The following is an 18,562-nucleotide window of genomic DNA, read 5'->3' as shown; positions in this document are numbered from 1 at the left end:
GATGAATGATAGATATGAAGAATACAATCGTGACTTATTCTCCATGGTTTAATCACTGGCAGGTTCTGCAGGGTGATTGGATCGGACCAGGGCGGTTCTCCTAGTTTTGTGCTCTGATTTTCTTGCTGGTGTCCTGATCAAGAACAAGAAAGAAACGGGTAGTTTAAAGGTCATGCCAGGAGGTTCACAAACAGGAGGTAGAGATGGTAGGGAACTTGAACCAGCAGTCTAAATGAGCTAATTCTTCTTTTTCATCTTAGTTTATTTAGTATCGAGCTTCAGAAAAGCAGCTCCGAATCAGAACTTCACAATGTCTGATTGAAGCATTAGTACTTTTTGGGCATTACTTGTGTGGATTCGTTATCCCTTGGGCATCCTCTTGCTGCCTGCTGCCCCATGATTGCTCCTGGCACGGCACCCTGGCTAGGAAATGAAGCCGTACCCTTTGCCGCTCTAGCAACACTGTGGACATTCATGGCTCGGGAATTCCCGCGCCCTCGCTGGTCCTCGTCCTCGGTGCCCAGTAAAGTGCCCAAACGTCGCCGCTTACCATTGGCACTTCGTACCCGCCTCCATGGCCTGCGCCACGCCTGCTCCCCGGCCTCTTCTCCAATTCGGAGGGCACTGTGGACACTGGTGCTGTGCACTGCACTGGGCCTGCTGCTGTCATGGTCCTCAAACCGTGTCCTGCACTGGTTGGCTTTGCCCACGGCCACGAGAGTACAAATGCAATGGGCACGCCAGCTTGACTTTCCCACCATCACGATCTGCAACAACAACCCAGTACGACTCCCGCACCTCACCAAGAGTGACCTGTACTTCGCTGGGCACTGGCTTGGCCTGCTGCATGCTAACGGGACAGCGCGCTCGTTAGTGCTGGAGCTGCTGCACGATGAGCGTCTTGCTTGGTTTCGCAAGCTGTCTGACTTTCGTCTCTTTCTCCCACCACGCCGCTTCCCAGGGACCAGCCTAGAGTTCCTCGATCGCCTCGGGCACCAGCTGGACGACATGCTGCTCGCCTGCAAGTATCGAGGAGAACCATGCGGTGCTCACAACTTCTCAACTGTGAGTTGATCTTTTTCTTCTATTTTTGTTCCTCTCTTCTTTTCCAAGTTTGAGCTCAAATTACAAAGGCTTCTTCTTCTTCTTCTTCTTCTTCTTCTTCTTCTTCTTCTTCTTCTTCTGCTCACTGCTTTGAAATGCTTTATAAAATTTGTTGTGAAATGCCTGATATATTTGGAGGTTCCATTTGTCACAGCATAAAGAATGTTGTGTGGTTCTTACAAAAGTTTTCATGTTCAAGTAAAGCTTCACATATTCATGTTGGAATAAATGAATATTTAACACTTTTAGCAAAAGAAGAAATAGCAAAGGAGGAATTTTGCCTTTTAGTCGCAATGGCAATGTGTTGATGAACCTCCTATACATTTGTACAGGAGAACAGCATGTTTTCATTTGGCCTTTAAAGACATTTAAAAGCATTTATATAAAACCAGTGTCGATTCAAGATTAACAACATATTTACGAAATATATTGTGAATTTTGTGTGGTTAATTTTGTGATGAGCTTTTACACTAAGCATTTGTGGGGCGGGTTAATGTTGTGTAATGCAATACACCAAACTCAGGGGCACTGCCATGTTGGTTTTTTTAGTGATATTCGTCACCGGTGCATGTGTTTTCTTGTTGTTTCCAGTTCACTCACTCAGTGTTGGTTCAATCAGCTTGAAACTCATGATTCCCACCTGGTGGTCGAATCCCTCATGTTGAATTGATTTTCCATTAAAATCGCCTGAACACTTTGCTGTCTAGTGGCCGCGAAAGATCGGAAAATACACTGAGGAAAATGTTGTATCCTTCCTAAAAATAATTCATCTCATCTCATTATCTGTAGCCGCTTTATCCTTCTACAGGGTCGCAGTCAAGCTGGAGCCTATCCCAGCTGACTACGGGCGAAAGGCGGGGTACACCCTGGACAAGTCGCCAGGTCATCACAGGGCTGACACATAGACACAGACAACCATTCACACCTACGGTCAATTTAGAGTCACCAGTTAACCTAACCTGCATGTCTTTGAACTGTGGGGGAAACCGGAGCACCCGGAGGAAACACACGCGGACAACATGCAAACTCCACACAGAAAGGCCCTCGCCGGCCACGGGGCTCGAACCCGGACCTTCTTGCTGTGAAGCGACAGCGCTAACCACTACACCAACCTGCCGCCTGAACAAAAGTTTGACGCTCTTATTTATACACAGTGCATTTGAGCACCGCCATCATTAGTCACACTTGGTGTCAACTGTTTAAAGTGAACATACCCAATACATTCTGGCATTTATGTTTAAACCCAAAGGATGGACCAATTTCATTGATGCATTACTTTTAAGCCTTCTAGGTGCATAATTGTGATCTACAAGAAGAAGCCTTTATCTGTAATTCTTAACCTGATACTCAAAACTCTAAATCTTTATTTTTGGCTTTTTGGTCTGTAAATTTCTGATTGATGGTTTTTTTTTTTCCCTCATGAATAGAAAATTAAACCAGTGGAAAACGATTGCTGGTTTGTTTTTATAAAACACTGGATTGTCAAATGTTGATAACTTTGGTTTTGTTTTTAGACATTTACACAATTAAGCAAGTTTTCAATTCAGATCTTCACACTCATTAATTTGATACATAACACAACACCATGACAACTACTTTAAAAATGGCCTGTCGTTGCTACTTTTAGTTGAAGCAGAACATAAGGCTTGAGAGACTCTCACGCCAGATCTTCAATACGAGCTATAACTTTCTTCCAGTCCTGCTGGATTCACTTCGTGACCCTTCGTTTACAGTAGGGTTCCTTCGTTTTCTATGTACGTGTGTGACATGGCAACACGATTTCAGCGGCTGCAGCAAGCGACAAAGCGACAGAGCAACAAGTGACGCTGAACTGGGAGCTCCTCGATTTATTTAATTTTTTTTAAACCTTAATTTGCAGTTTAAAATTTTACACGTCACACACACACCACACAATATGGGGAAACAATGGTGCCATATATCCAGTTCAACCTCCGATTAAATATATACAGTACTGTTCAAAAGTCTTAAGCACCATATATGCTCCATTTCTCAAAATCCATACACTACCGTTCAAAAGTTTGGGGTCACTTTGAAATGTCCTTATTTTTGAAAGAAAAGCACTGTTCTTTTCAATGAAGATCACTTTAAACTAATCAGAAATCCACTCTATACATTGCTAATGTGGTAAATGACTATTCTAGCTGCAAATGTCTGGTTTTTGGTGCAATATCTCCATAGGTGTATAGAGGCCCATTTCCAGCAACTCTCACTCCAGTGTTCTAATGGTACAATGTGTTTGCTCATTGCCTCAGAAGGCTAATGGATGATTAGAAAACCCTTGTACAATCATGTTAGCACAGCTGAAAACAGTTGAGCTCTTTAGAGAAGCTATAAAACTGACCTTCCTTTGAGCAGATTGAGTTTCTGGAGCATCACATTTGTGGGGTCGATTAAATGCTCAAAATGGCCAGAAAAATGTCTCGACTATATTTTCTATTCATTTTACAACTTATGGTGGGAAATAAAAGTGTGACTTTTCATGGAAAACACAAAATTGTCTGGGTGACCCCAAACTTTTGAACAGTAGTGTATATCCATACAGTATATCTATAAACTTGGTTATAGATTTCTATTTTATGACTTCTACATTATCAAGTCAAAAAGCATTACAAAAACATGTTGGAGTTCCAAACGTTTGTGTTCCAGCACAAAATTAAATGTTACAGAAAAAAAGTGTGTGTATCTGAGCAGCATATTTAACAGTTATTCCATGAAATTGAGTCGTACATGAGCTGATAGCTGACAAGACGTTATGTTATCCATGTTCACTGGATTTTGAGAAATGGAGCATTTTTATTTTGTGTAAATTCGATAAATAAAGACTTTATATAAAACGTCCGACAAAATCATAATAAGAATAAGAATAATAATCTCTCATCTCATTATCTCTAGCCACTTTATCCTGTTCTACAGGGTCGCAGGCAAGCTGGAGCCTATCCCAGCTGACTACGGGCGAAAGGCGGGGTACACCCTGGACAAGTCGCCAGGTCATCACAGGGCTGACACATCGACACAGACAACCATTCACACTCACATTCACACCTACGGTCAATTTAGAGTCACCAGTTAACCTAACCTGCATGTCTTTGGACTGTGGGGGAAACCGGAGCACCCGGAGGAAACCCACGCGGACACGGGGAGAACATGCAAACTCCGCACAGAAAGGCCCTGGCCGGCCACGGGGCTCGAACCCGGACCTTCTTGCTGTGAGGCGACAGTGCTAACCACTACACCACCATGCTGCCCCCCTAATAATAATAATAATAATAATAATAATAATAATTCTTGAAAAATAAAAAAGATACGTTCTTCCCATCAAATATTTTCATTCCATAATTTGCTGCTTTTCGTGGTTTTGTTTTTCAGTAGAGTTTATATTTATTTCATCCTCTCTTGGTTCAGCAACACACGCCACCATTTTGTTTTTCCTCTACTCACTGTATATGAGCAGATATCCTTGTAGTAGAGTAGAGAAGCCGATCAGAGCCCGCGATTACTCATATCCAGTGAATGTGGATAGAATATTCCTTAACAGAGCACTTTTCAGATTAAAAAAGAAAACAGAATGAAGGCTACTGGGTTTTGGTGCAAAATGAAGAAGCGAGTGTGACAGTCAAAATGTCCAGAAGAACTGTGGCTGGTTCTGTAAGATGCTCAGTAAAACCTACAGCTCATTTCTGCATAAAACTGCACTCACTGGACCTGAGATTACTATAAATCAAGCTTGGAGGGAAGTAGCAGAGATCATTGATGCCTCTGGTGACTGTATGTAACAGATTAGCCTGTTAATTTGCTCACCTACTTGGTAGTGCATGCCGTAAGTGACCACTCCCATCATTTTCCCCATTGACCATTAATTAGTGTCAGTGTTAATAATCATAATCAGCAGTGATTGAGGGGTTAAAGTTCACCACTGACCAGATTACCAGTCAGCCACTTTTAGATACTTACAGTATGTGAGACACTTGCTGCACTACTGAATTGCTGAGCTATAATATTGTATTTTGCTTTACTTGTAATCCGCTATGGATAAAAGCATCTGTCGAATGTAGGATATGAACAGAATTGTGGTCCTGCATGTGTTTTGGTTTTTCCTTTCTGTTTCTCACCACCTGTTAGAGACAAACAGAGACAAATGTTTTCTCTGTACAACCGTGATCCTGTTCTCGCTCTGTGTGTGTGCGCGTGTGGGGCATGTAGGCTATTTTCTTTCATGCTTTTAATTCACTAGTTTAACTTGTTGAAGGATAATGTCGGTGTTTAGTTCAGTGTGCGCTCCTTTAAAGAAAATGTGACCACTGTTTGAAGGAAAAACTGACCAAGTATTCATCTACTACAGCCTACATATAATTAAAGGGGAACTGAAGGCAATTTTTTTTTATTATCAAAATTCTATTTCTCCCATTTTACAAAATGTCGGAATGCATTTCTGACAGCTATTTTGTCACTGCTATAGCAAGTTATGAGTGTTTGAAATACTATATGCTCTGTAATATACAGTGGGGCAAAAAAGTATTTAGTCAGCCACCAATTGTGCAAGTTCTCCCACTTAAAAAGATGAGAGAGGCCTGTAATTTTCATCATAGGTACACTTCAACTATGAGAGACAGAATGGGGGGAAAGAATCCAGGAAATCACATTGTAGGATTTTTAATGAATTAATTGGTAAATTCCTTGGTAAAATAAGTATTTGGTCACCTACAAACAAGCAAGATTTCTGGCTCTCACAGACCTATAACTTCTTCTTTAAGAGGCTCCTCTGTCCTCCACTCGTTACCTGTATTAATGGCACCTGTTTGAACTTGTTATCAGTATAAAAGACACCTGTCCACAACCTCAAACAGTCACACTCCAAACTCCACTATGGCCAAGACCAAAGAGCTGTCAAAGGACACCAGAAACAAAATTGTAGACCTGCACCAGGCTGGGAAGACTGAATCTGCAATAGGTAAGCAGCTTGGTGTGAAGAAATCAACTGTGGGAGCAATTATTAGAAAATGGAAGACATACAAGACCACTGATAATCTCCCGCGATCTGGGGCTCCACGCAAGCTCTCACCCCATGGGGTCAAAATGATCACAAGAACGGTGAGCAAAAATCCCAGAACCACATGGGGGGACCTAGTGAATGACCTGCAGAGAGCTGGGACCAAAGTAAGAAAGGCTACCATCAGTAACACACTACGCCGCCAGGGACTCAAATCCTGCAGTGCCAGACGTGTCCCCCTGCTTAAGCCAGTACATGTCCAGGCCCGTCTGAAGTTTGCTAGAGAGCATTTGGATGATCCAGAAGAGGATTGGGAGAATGTCATATGGTCAGATGAAACCAAAATAGAACTTTTTGGTAAAAACTCAACTTGTCGTGTTGGGAGGAGAAAGAATGCTGAGTTGCATCCAAAGAACACCATACCTACTGTGAAGCATGGGGGTGGAAACATCATGCTTTGGGGCTGTTTTTCTGCAAAGGGACCAGGACGACTGATCCATGTAAAGGAAAGAATGAATGGGGCCATGTATCATGAGATTTTGAGTGAAAACCTCCTTCCATCAGCAAGGGCATTGAAGATGAAACGTGGCTGGGTCTTTCAGCATGACAATGATCCCAAACACACCGCCCGGGCAACGAAGGAGTGGCTTCATAAGAAGCATTTCAAGGTCCTGGAGTGACCTAGCCAGTCTCCAGATCTCAACCCCATAGAAAATCTTTGGAGGGAGTTGAAAGTCCGTGTTGCCCAGTGACAGCCCCAAAACATCACTGCTCTAGAGGAGATCTGCATGGAGGAATGGGCCAAAATACCAGCAACAGTGTGTGAAAACCTTGTGAAGACTTACAGAAAATGTTTGACCTCTGTCATTGCCAACAAAGGGTATATAACAAAGTATTGAGATGAACTTTTGTTATTGACCAAATACTTATTTTCCACCATAATTTGCAAATAAATTATTTAAAAATCAGACAGTGTGATTTTCTGGATTTTTTTTTTCTCATGTTGTCCCTCCTAGTTGAGGTATACCTATGATGAAAATTACAGGCCTGTTTCATCTTTTTAAGTGGGAGAACTTGCACAATTGGTGATTGACTAAATACTTTTTTTGCCCCACTGTATCAGTCCATATGTCAAAGCAATGGCCGTAAACGAGATTCGCTGAGACCTGTGCGAGACATCGTAGGACGGAAGTAAAACGTACAGCGGAAATCAAAGTGACCAACATCTGCCAACGCTGTCAAAAGATGCACGTGCCTTCTCTTGAATGCTGATATAATCAAGCCGGAAGTTTTCCCTGTGTCCAAAATCGCTCCCTACTCACTATATAGGGCACTATATGGTGTGGACGCCATTTTGTAGAGCCGTCCGAAACCTTAGTGAGGATTATGTGGGAAATGCGTTCAGTATAATACATATTTATCACAAAAATACATGCATGTATTTATTATTTTGAAAACCCACCAGCCGCCTGATCTGGCACGGTTTAATTGTGCGACAGTAATGATGTAAATACCAGCACGACGGACTCGTCCTTATCCTGTCGTCTTTCCAACTCTTCTCTACTCCATGTTGGTTTGAAGTCGTATGGAATAATCTCCATGTCACGTAGGCAAGGGAGGCGGAGCTACAGTATGTGCAGAAGTATACAGTTTAATAAAGTGCAGAATATATATACAGTGAGACAATATATACACAGGCGAACAATCCAAAACCGAAGGCTAGATCAAAAACGAGAAGACGGGCAAAAGGGTCGGTCGAGGCGCAAACAGTACATCAAAGGCTAAGCGAGGACAAGAACGAGAAACGGGCACAAGGATCATGAACCAGGAAATCAAGACAACGGGTAGAAACATTCGGTCATGTGTATCGTAATACTTCGCGATGCAAATGCATCAGCACAGACCTTAAATAGGCAAACACATAGTTCCTTAATTGAGCTCAGGTGCGCCTTGTTCACGGCGCATGCGCAGCCTAAGGCGTGCCTTCAGGTGCACGCGCTACAGCACGCAGGACTGACACTCCATCATTGATGAAGCTGGCAAATCTCAAAATTAATCTAAATTGGAATGATATGGCGATCTGTCCGCTGTGTAAACAGTTTTCAAAATGGCGGCGCTGACACTTCACGTTTGAAGTCTCGCACAAGTCTCGTGGAGATCGCATGGATAAGCGACGCCTGCCGTGGACTAAACGAACTACATTCAACATGGCTTAAAAACCGAAAAAGTTTTAATAAGTGTAATATAATATGCCAATATGAGTCACAATATAAGGTTAATAAATAATTGAATAACATGCTAATTAAGAAATAAAGCAAGTTTAAAAATGACTTCAGTTCTCCTTTAACAGTTATTCCACGAAATCAAGTCGTACATGAGCTGATAGTCGACGAGGCATGTAGCACCAAGTCAGCTATAAGCCATGTACGACAAGATTGAGTGGAATAACTGTTTTATTCTATCCACATTCACTGGATTTTTAGAAACGGAACCTTTTTTTATTTTTTTGCAAATTCAAAAAATAAAAACTTTATACAAAACATCCAACAAAATCGTTTCCGCTTAGAATGTAAACAAACCAGCAAAATGACAGGAGCAATTTGTGAAAAATGCGATAATAATAATTCTTGAAAAATAAAAAAGATGCGTTCTTCCCATGAAATACTTTTAGTCCATATTTTTTCTTTTTTTTAGTATTTTTTTGGGTTTTCTTCTTCTTCTTCTACTTTAGTTTTTTTTGGGTGGTTGGCAAACCAACTTAAAGGTGCATTACTGCCACCAACTGGGCTGGAGTGTGGAACAGGCGATATTGGGGGGCGGGGACACCCTATATTATTTTTGCTATTTCTGTTTCTTTTAAATACTTGATGACAATTTTTGGGGTTTTGTTTTCAAGTAGTTTTTTTATTTCATCCTTGGTAGGTTCAGCAACACGCTCTGCCATTTTGTTTTTCTCTACTCATGGTATAGCCTAGGTCACAACCGGACATACGATTTTTTGGCCGTGCGATTTTTGGCGTTTCCCAAATCGCTGTGTTTTTTTTTTTTTTTTGTTCATGGAGAAAGACACACGTTGGCCATAAGTTTGTCTTGCAACCTGAAAAAAAAAACGTAAGCACCCGTAGAGTTTGTTTGACATGACAAAGAACCTCTGCGGCCGGTCTGCGGCTCGAAAATCAGCACATCACACGCACGCCCTCCGTGCGTTTCATGCGTTTTTTGCACGTAGACCGTGCTCCTACGGCCGGTTGTGACCGAGGCATATATGGGCTGATATCCTAGTAGTAGAGTAGCCAATCAGATTGTATGATTGCTCATATCCAATGAATATGGATAGAATAAATACTGTTATATATCGAGGTTACATTAAGCTGTTAGGCAGTGCGTGCTCCTCGCTTGAGCTGGTATCAAACAAGAAAAATGTGCTTAAAACCAAAAAAAACCCCAAAGTAAACTCTTTTATACTGACAGATAATATCCGTACAAGCCATGTTCAACTGTTCACTCATTTACATTCGTACCTGTACACTGTGTGCAGATTTTATTTTAAAAGAAAAGCAAAAAACGTCCCATGGTGCTGCCATCTTACTCTCTCTGAGGTTCAAATATTGTGCTCTGAGAACAAATCGTGATGTCACCGAGTCCTAACATGACTCACCGAGGCTAGTGGACCTTGTGGATACGTCGCTCTAAATTGTTGCAAACAACCCTAAAAATGCCCAAGTGTCAAGTGTTTGGGTGTAAAAATAAGCAGGGCTCGACATTAACGGTTGTCCGCTTGTCCGGGACAAGTGATCCTTTATGTCGGACAAGTTCATTGTCTCAGTCACTTGTCCGATTGGACAAGTGCCAAAATACGCTGATATTCGGGTTACATATCAAATTTATCAGTTTATTCACATGATTTCCAAAGCATCTCACTCAACATATTGTTTTGATGAATCGCCGGATGTTTCTCTTCGGAAAGAGCGATGTGCACATGCGCAATATTCCGCTTGCAAAACCGGCCAATACCGCTTCATGTATTTGAGCTGAAAAGTAAACGGTCATTTAGCAGACCCTCCAGGATTTTGCGATGTTGCGATTTGCAACTTCAATGCAAATTCAACCAATCCCCGCGAATTCAGGGCGGTGTTGCAATTATATCCAATCACCGCAACTTTCCCGTAAATTTGACCAATCGTTGGCGTCGTCTTGAGGTGACGTCGACAAACTACTTTCCGCCTTACTTCCATGTATACGTACAAGAGAAGCAGCATGTGCGAGTCAGTGTTTATGTAGGCTTAAATTCTGTTACTGAAAGTGTGTTATGTTTACAGTGAAGGACTGATTGATTGGTTGATTGATTGATTGATTGATTGATTGATTATGTCTTTATTCGCAAGATAAAAAATACATTTCAAGCGTTACAAATAACAGTTAAAAATTAATAGGACAAAAAAAAACGTCTGCGCTAAGCAAGAAATATACAAGTGGCTATTTACATATATCATACTCCCGAGTTATATCTAAAAATAAGCCTATTAAAATAGCAGTTCTTAAAACGTTCTGTGTTAGTGATAGGTCTTACAATATGTTTACTGCGGAGGCGCTGTGTTGAATATATAGAGTAAGGTGTAAGAAATCCATGAAGAGGATGCGTATTTACACTTATCAAAGAGGCGCTGATCGTGATGTTGCAGTAATTCATGTATGTTATAAGGTATCGATGTGTAGCACCTCTTGAAACACCTTCTCAAAAATTGCTGTACTACATTAAGATCCGATGGACTAGCTCCGTAGACGGGCAGGCCATAGATAATCTTAGGCATAACGATGGCCTTAAAAAGATGGTCCACTTCCTCTTGAGTGTAACCCTCTTTACGGAGACTTCTAATCACATACAGGCATTTATTAGCCTCACTTAACTTAGACCCAATGTGTACACTAAATTTAGAATTTTCCTGAAAAGTTACACCCAAAAGCTTTATACTCTGATGCCGCTTTATGTTGCTAATGGCTGGATAGACACTATTGTTGCCTTTTTTCCTTAAAACCAGCTCTTTGCATTTGGCTGTATTACAGCTCATTCCATTATTTACGGTCCAATTAAAAAACTGTTCCAAAGCTAAATTCGATTTATCTGATTGGTCTCTTGGGACCTCTACTACAATTGTGGTATCGCCCGCATACTTAATTAAAGTGATTTCCGGGTGCTCTATATCTAAATCATTTAAAAATAAATTAAATAAATAAGGCCCACTCACACTTCCTTGTGTTGTGCCTTTATTTACCGATTTCCACTCGCATATTATATTATTATAGGCAACCCGTTGTTTCCTATCAGCTAAAAAGCTAATATACCATTTAATCATGTGAGGATTAAGCGGACAAAGCTTAAGTTTTTCAACCAATAGGTCATGTCTCACATTATCGAATGCCTTAGAAAAGTCCATTGTAAATAGCCTAACCGCTGCATTTTCCCTCTTATCTAGGGCTTTTAAGCTTACATGTTGCAACTTCAATAATGCATTTACACAACTGCCACCTTTACGGTAGGCAAACTGAGAATCACTTAAAAATTCCTCCACATGTTTCTTGTTAAAAGCCTCGTAAACAGGGCGGCACGGTGGTGTAGTGGTTAGCGCTGTTGCCTCACAGCAAGAAGGTCCTGGGTTCGAGCCCCGGGGCCGGCGAGGGCCTTTCTGTGTGGAGTTTGCATGTTGTCCGCGTGGGTTTCCTCCGGGTGCTCCGGTTTCCCCCACAGTCCAAAGACATGCAGGTTAGGTTAACTGGTGACTCTAAATTGACCGTAGGTGTGAATGCGAGTGTGAATGGTTGTCTGTGTCTGTGTCAGCCCTGTGATGACCTGGCGACTTGTCCAGGGTGTACCCCGCCTTTCGCCCGTAGTCAGCTGGGATAGGCTCCAGCTTGCCTGCGACCCTGTAGAACAGGATAAAGTGGCTAGAGATAATGAGATGAGATGAGCCTCGTAAACAGTTCTTTCAAAAGACCTAGCAATTACAGGTGTAACATTTATACCTCTAAAGTCCGCCTTTACCTCTGGGATATCGACCTTGGGAATAGGGCTAATATCCGCCTCTTTCCATATCTTGGGCCATGAGTGCAGACTAAGGGATGAGTTCCAGAGCGCTTCAACTACAGGTGTAAATATTGCCGCATGATCCCGCCACACCCAATAGGGGATGCCGTCAGGGCCAGTGGCTGTGCGCTTTATCTTAGACAGAGCCTGGAAAACCTGCCTTGTTGAAAGCTGTGGGATCGAGGCATCACCCGTTTGAGCTGGAATCGGGGTGATGTAGTTCTGATCTGAACAGAGCTCTCCAAAGTAGTCATTCAGTCCCCTTACAAACTCTTGATCTAGACTTGAGCTGTGATTGTTTTCCTTTCTACTACTAAGACAATCAACCTTTCTCCACCAAGCACGTGATCCAAGGGGGCCTGAGACCAGAGCGCAGCGATTTTCTGCAATTAATTGTGCAGCCTTCCTAGACCATTTTTCCAAGTCCCTTCCTCCATTTCTTTGCGATCTTGCCTTTTTCTTTAAGATAAATTTTAGTAACGGGCTCATCCAGGAGGGATCTCTCGAGGACATACACACAGTTTTGGCGGGGAAGCATTCATCCATTAAGTTTGTGATGGTAGAATGGACGGATTCCACTGCTGTTTCGAAATCATCATTGTTAGAGAATACCAATCAAGCTCTAAGAGCTTACGATGGAATGCGATTTTTCGATGCTCCCGATAATCGCGCATTGTCCGTTTTATCCTCAAGGGTTTAAGCTTGACGCCCGCTGGAGGTATGAAACCCTTGTGATCTGTTTTCATTTGCGCAACAAAGGGATAACACTTGGAGAAAAGAGATTCATTGTTCGTTAGACAGTTGTCCAGGATTGCATCACCTCTCGTAGGGAAATCAACCAGAACTTTGAGACCAGACAAAGTTGATAATTTATCTAGGTCCAACCGATTTATATCACCACCACATACAACTAGTCCATCAGGATGTAACTCGAGAAAGTCATCTACAGTGTCAATGATGTTGTCTATAAGATCGTGCTGGGAGTATTTGGGCTTTGGCGGATTATAAACTCCGCACAATAGCATTTGATGACCAGACAGCAATTCTATTTCTAAACTTATAGACTGTGTGCACTTTACATTATTTTTTTTTACTTAATACAAGAAATTAATGGATGCCAACATTTTTGCCAAAATGGTATTTTATTTTCCATTGTTTAGGCAGCTTCAGCATCATACTGTGCGATTCTGTTCAAATTGTTTTTTTTTCTTCTATGAAGCCTGAGCCATTTATTTTATTAGTTTATAATTATTGTTTAATTTAGTCTTCAGGAGAGACTGCCTGCACACAGTACTAGTATTAATAGTTTTTTTTTTCTTACATGAAAGCTGAGGCATTTCTATTATATTTTAAGGTAACTTCATGTTGTGCTGTGAGGTTCTCTGCACTTTAACTTTTGAACCAACAGGAGCATTTGGATAAGTAAAGCCTATTTTTCTGCATTTTTGTAGCCCTGGTAATCTTTTATATTGGTAAAGTTGTTTATAGGACCATTTCTCAGTGTATTTGTTTTTTTTTATCAATAGTTTTTCAATAATAACTTAATATTTAACATATCACTCAATTTTAATCACAAAAAGAGAAAATCGCAACAATTTCTCGCAACTTTCACTTCCTCCCGCAATGTAATCGCAACAAAAACCTAAAAAACACCGCAACTTTCATCGCAACCATTAAATACCATACAGAAGCCACAATGAATAATTAGACAACAACAATTAATCAGTGGAGGATATATATTCAAAGTTAATAATTTAAAAATGAAAATATACTGCATAATTTTAATTTTCTGGTTTTCAATTTCTCATAAATAACTTAATGATTGATGGAGTCCAATTTTTTTTTTTTTTTTCTGCAGTGAATAGATTGTGTTAAAGTAATTCTGGTGAAATTAGTTTATTACAAATAGTTTTTGTGTTTTTTTTTTCCTCAAAATTTTCTTCGGATAAGTCAATTTCACATTCCGACAAGTACATTTCCTTTCAACTTGCCCGACAGGACAAGTGGTTTCAAAATTTCATGTAGAGCCCTGATAAGCTCAATCATTGACCATTTTATGTGACATGCTTCTGAGACATCTTTTTAGATGGTAAGAATCACATTGCTATGGTAACGTGATTGTTTCCTCATATCTCTTTCAGTACTGTGTATAGGTTACAGGTCAGCACTGTAGGTCAGGTGGAATTCTTTAACCTAGGTTAGAATTTTTAACCCAGTTCATAATTTGCTACTTGTATTAAAGAAACTTATGATATCTAGGGGCGGCACGGTGGTGTAGTGGTTAGCGCTGTCGCCTCACAGCAAGAAGGTCCTGGGTTCGAGCCCCGGGGCCGGCGAGGGCCTTTCTGTGTGGAGTTTGCATGTTCTCCCCGTGTCCACGTGGGTTTCCTCCGGGTGCTCCGGTTTCCCCCACAGTCCAAAGACATGCAGGTTAGGTTAACTGGTGACTCTAAATTGACCGTAGGTGTGAATGTGAGTGTGAATGGTTGTCTGTGTCTATGTGTCAGCCCTGTGATGACCTGGCGACTTGTCCAGGGTGTACCCCGCCTTTCGCCCGTAGTCCGCTGGGATAGGCTCCAGCTTGCCTGCGACCCTGTAGAAGGATAAAGCGGCTAGAGATAATGAGATGAGATGATATCTAGGATTTGGGAAGATTTTGTATTTGAAACTACTTGATGACGTAATAAGACTCGACTCATGAATAAATTCAAAATATATCTCACTCCTTCCATTATAATCATTGCTGGTTGAGTGGTTAAGGTGTTGGGTTAAGTATCAGAAGGTTCTGAGTTTGAATCTTGGTTAAATATGAAAAAAGATGTTTTAAAAGATGCTGATTAGGTAGACAGACAGACAGACAGACAGACAAGAAGAAATACTTGGTGGGTGTAGACAGAGAGGAAGTGCATGGAAGAAAGAGAGACAAAAGAAGTGATGGAAAATCATTTTTTAAGAATCTTAGCTCATCCAAAATTTTACCTATGTTTGGAAATTATGAACTCAGTTAAAAATAAAAATAAAAACAAATTAAAAATCATTGAGGTTGAAATTTTTTGACTTCATAAAAGTGAAGTCGGGGCGTCACGGTGGTGTAGTGGTTAGCGCTGTCGCCTCACAGCAAGAAGGTCCGGGTTCGAGCCCCATGGCCGGCGAGGGCCTTTCTGTGTGGAGTTTGCATGTTCTCCCCGTGTCCGCGTGGGTTTCCTCCGGGTGCTCCGGTTTCCCCCACAGTCCAAAGACATGCAGGTTAGGTTAACTGGTGACTCTAAATTGACCGTAGGTGTGAATGTGAGTGTGAATGGTTGTCTGTGTCTATGTGTCAGCCCTGTGATGACCTGGCGACTTGTCCAGGGTGTACCCCGCCTTTCGCCCGTAGTCAGCTGGGATAGGCTCCAGCTTGCCTGCGACCCTGTAGGACAGGATAAAGCGGCTAGAGATAATGAGATGAGATTTTAGAATTCTAAACCTTTCTTTCCTTTATTTATCACGTACACATGACAGCACAGTGAAGTTCTTTCAGGTAGGATCATATGTATTTAAGACACGCCTCTATTTACAGTAAACTCCACCCCTTGTGCACAACTCTCGCATAACATCTGAATAGTGCTTAAGTTTGTATTTATCTCTGAGGTCTGACAAGTGGTAAGTGCAATTTCGCTAATAACCCTTAGTCAGCATGAGTAATACGGCCCTATATCATTAATACAAGGCTGAGCAGTGCAAATTACACGGAAGGAAAGAGAAATCAGCTGACAACTGCAGCTCTGTCTCATATTTTATATATATATATATATATATATATATATATATATATATATATATATACACACAGTGTATTGCAAAAGTATTCATCCCCCTTGGTGTTTGTCCCGTTTTGTAGCATTACAAACTGGAACTATAATGGATTATATGGCGGGTTAGCACCATTTGATTTACACAACATGCCTACCACTTTACATGGTGGTGTAGTGGTTAGCGCTGTCGCCTCACAGCAAGAAGGTCCGGGTTCGAGTCCCATGGCCGGCGAGGGCCTTTCTGTGCGGAGTTTGCATGTTCTCACCATGTCCGCGTGGGTTTCCTCCGGGTGCTCCGGTTTCCCCCACAGTCCAAAGACATGCAGGTTAGGTTAACTGGTGACTCTAAATTGAGCGTAGGTGTGAATGTGAGTGTGAATGGTTGTCTGTGTCTATGTGTCAGCCCTGTGATGACCTGACGACTTGTCCAGGGTGTACCCCGCCTTTCACCCGCAGTCAGCTGGGATAGGCTCCAGCTTGCCTGCGACCCTGTAGAACAGGATAAAGCGGCTAGAGATGAGATGAGATGAGCCTACCACTTTAAAGGTGCAAATTGTTTTTGTTTTTGTTTTTTAATCGTGACATAAGCAATAATTAAGATAGAAAAAAAAAAACAGAAATCTGGAGTGTGCATAGGTATTCACCCCCTTTCGTATGAAACCCCTAAAATAGAGCTCCAATTCACGTCATAAGTCACATAATTAGTTGATTAAGATCCACCTGTGTGCAATCAAAGTGTGACATGATCTGTCACATGATGTCTGTATAAATCAACCAGTTCTGGACGGACCCTCGCTGTGTCTGAAATCGGTCCTTACTCACTATATAGGGCACTATATAGTGAGGACGCCATTTTGTAGCGCTGTCCGAAACCTTAGTGAGGATTATTTACACCCTATATAGTGCGCTCAAAGTATCCCACAATGCATCACGAAAAGCAGTGTACAACGATGGTCACTAACCAAAGCAATATATCCCATCATGCATTGCGGCCGTGCTGAAACAAATCAAATTAAAAGTCTCAATAAAAGGCAGTGGCAAAGAAGAAAGTATTCAGCCTCGATTAAAAAAAAACTGAAAGGTGCAGGTACTTTGTATTGATTAATGTGGGAAATGCGCTTAATATAATATGGATTTATCACAAAAACACATGCATATATTTATTATTTTGAAAACCCACCAGCCAACTGATCTGGCATGTTTTAATTGTGCGACAGTAATGACGTAAAATCCAACGCGTTGGACTAGTGTCCGAAAGTGTTTTTTTTTTTTTTTTCATTTTCCCAATGAGCTCACGATCTTATCTCATTATCTCTAGCCGCTTTATCCTGTTCTACAGGGTCGCAGGCAAGCTGGAGCCTATCCCAGCTGACTACGGGCGAAAGGCGGGGTACACCCTGGACAAGTCGCCAGGTCATCACAGGGCTGACACATAGACACAGACAACCATTCACACTCACATTCACACCTACGGTCAATTTAGAGTCACCAGTTAACCTAACCTGCATGTCTTTGGACTGTGGGGGAAACCGGAGCACCCGGAGGAAACCCACGCGGACAACATGCAAACTCCGCACAGAAAGGCCCTCGCCGGCCATGGGGCTCGAACCCGGATCTTCTTGCTGTGAGGCAACAGCGCTAACCACTACACCACCATGCCGCCCTGAGCTCACTATATAGTCCTCAATATAGTAATTCCCTATATAGGGGATAGTCAAGTCAAGTCAAGTTTATTTGTATAGCGCTTTTAACAATAAACATTGTCGCAAAGCAGCTTCACAGAATTTTAACGACTTAAAACATGAGCAAATTTTATCCCTAATCTATCCCCAATGAGCAAGCCTGTGGCGACGGTGGCAAGGAAAAACTCCCTCAGACGACATGAGGAAGAAACCTCGAGAGGAACCAGACTCAAAAGGGAACCCATCCTCATTTGGGCAACAACAGACAGCCTGACTATAATATTAACAGTTTTAACATGAGGACAGTTTCGTTGATGTTATAAACTCTTCATTGATGGAAACTTGAGTGCAAAACTGTTCATGATAACTGCAGTCCTAAAGTTAGCAAGACAACTGTAGTCCTCAGCCATAAAAGCATTACTGTAAGAGTCCAGAGTGTCCTCCAGGTATAACCCTCAACTGTCCTCATGGGGCCGTCCTTCACAGGAGCAATGCGATAAAACTCCGACCAGACACAGGGCACCGGGATGGACCAAGCAGGCCCGAGGGGCAGAAGAGGCCAGCATCTCAATCCCAGGACCAACATAATAGGGAATAGGGAGTGAGCAATTTCAGACACAGGGCCTGACTCTGCAACACTACTAAGCAAGCAACAGGAGAACCAAGGAGCATTTCAAAGTTGTGAAGACGTATCGGGTTATAAAAAATATCCCGAACTCTGAGTGTCCCATGGAGCACCATTAAATCCATTACAGCAAAATGGAAAGAATATGGCACCATTACAAAACAGCTTTAAAGTGGTCAGCATGTTGTGTAAATCAAATGGTGCTAACCCTCCAAAAATCCATTTTAATTCCAGCTTGTAATGCGACAAAACAGGACAAACACCAAG

At 41.8% G+C, this 18,562-nt stretch overlaps 1 protein-coding gene across 1 annotated transcript in view; it reads left to right on the top strand.

Moving 5' to 3' along the window:
- The first annotated feature begins 396 nt into the window (after nt 1-396).
- Nucleotides 397-18,562, top strand: part of asic2 (acid-sensing (proton-gated) ion channel 2) — a 435,019-nt gene continuing 416,853 nt past the window's right edge. Inside the window, exon 1 of the mRNA XM_060902047.1 lies at nt 397-1,065. Within this exon, the coding sequence (XP_060758030.1) occupies nt 397-1,065 (669 nt within the window). The remainder of the gene's footprint in view (nt 1,066-18,562) is intronic.

The sequence above is a fragment of the Neoarius graeffei genome, chromosome 20, assembly GCF_027579695.1.
Source record: "Neoarius graeffei isolate fNeoGra1 chromosome 20, fNeoGra1.pri, whole genome shotgun sequence".
In the NCBI taxonomy this organism is placed as follows: Eukaryota; Metazoa; Chordata; class Actinopteri; order Siluriformes; family Ariidae; genus Neoarius; species Neoarius graeffei.
This window is presented reverse-complemented; position numbering and strand designations above follow the sequence as displayed.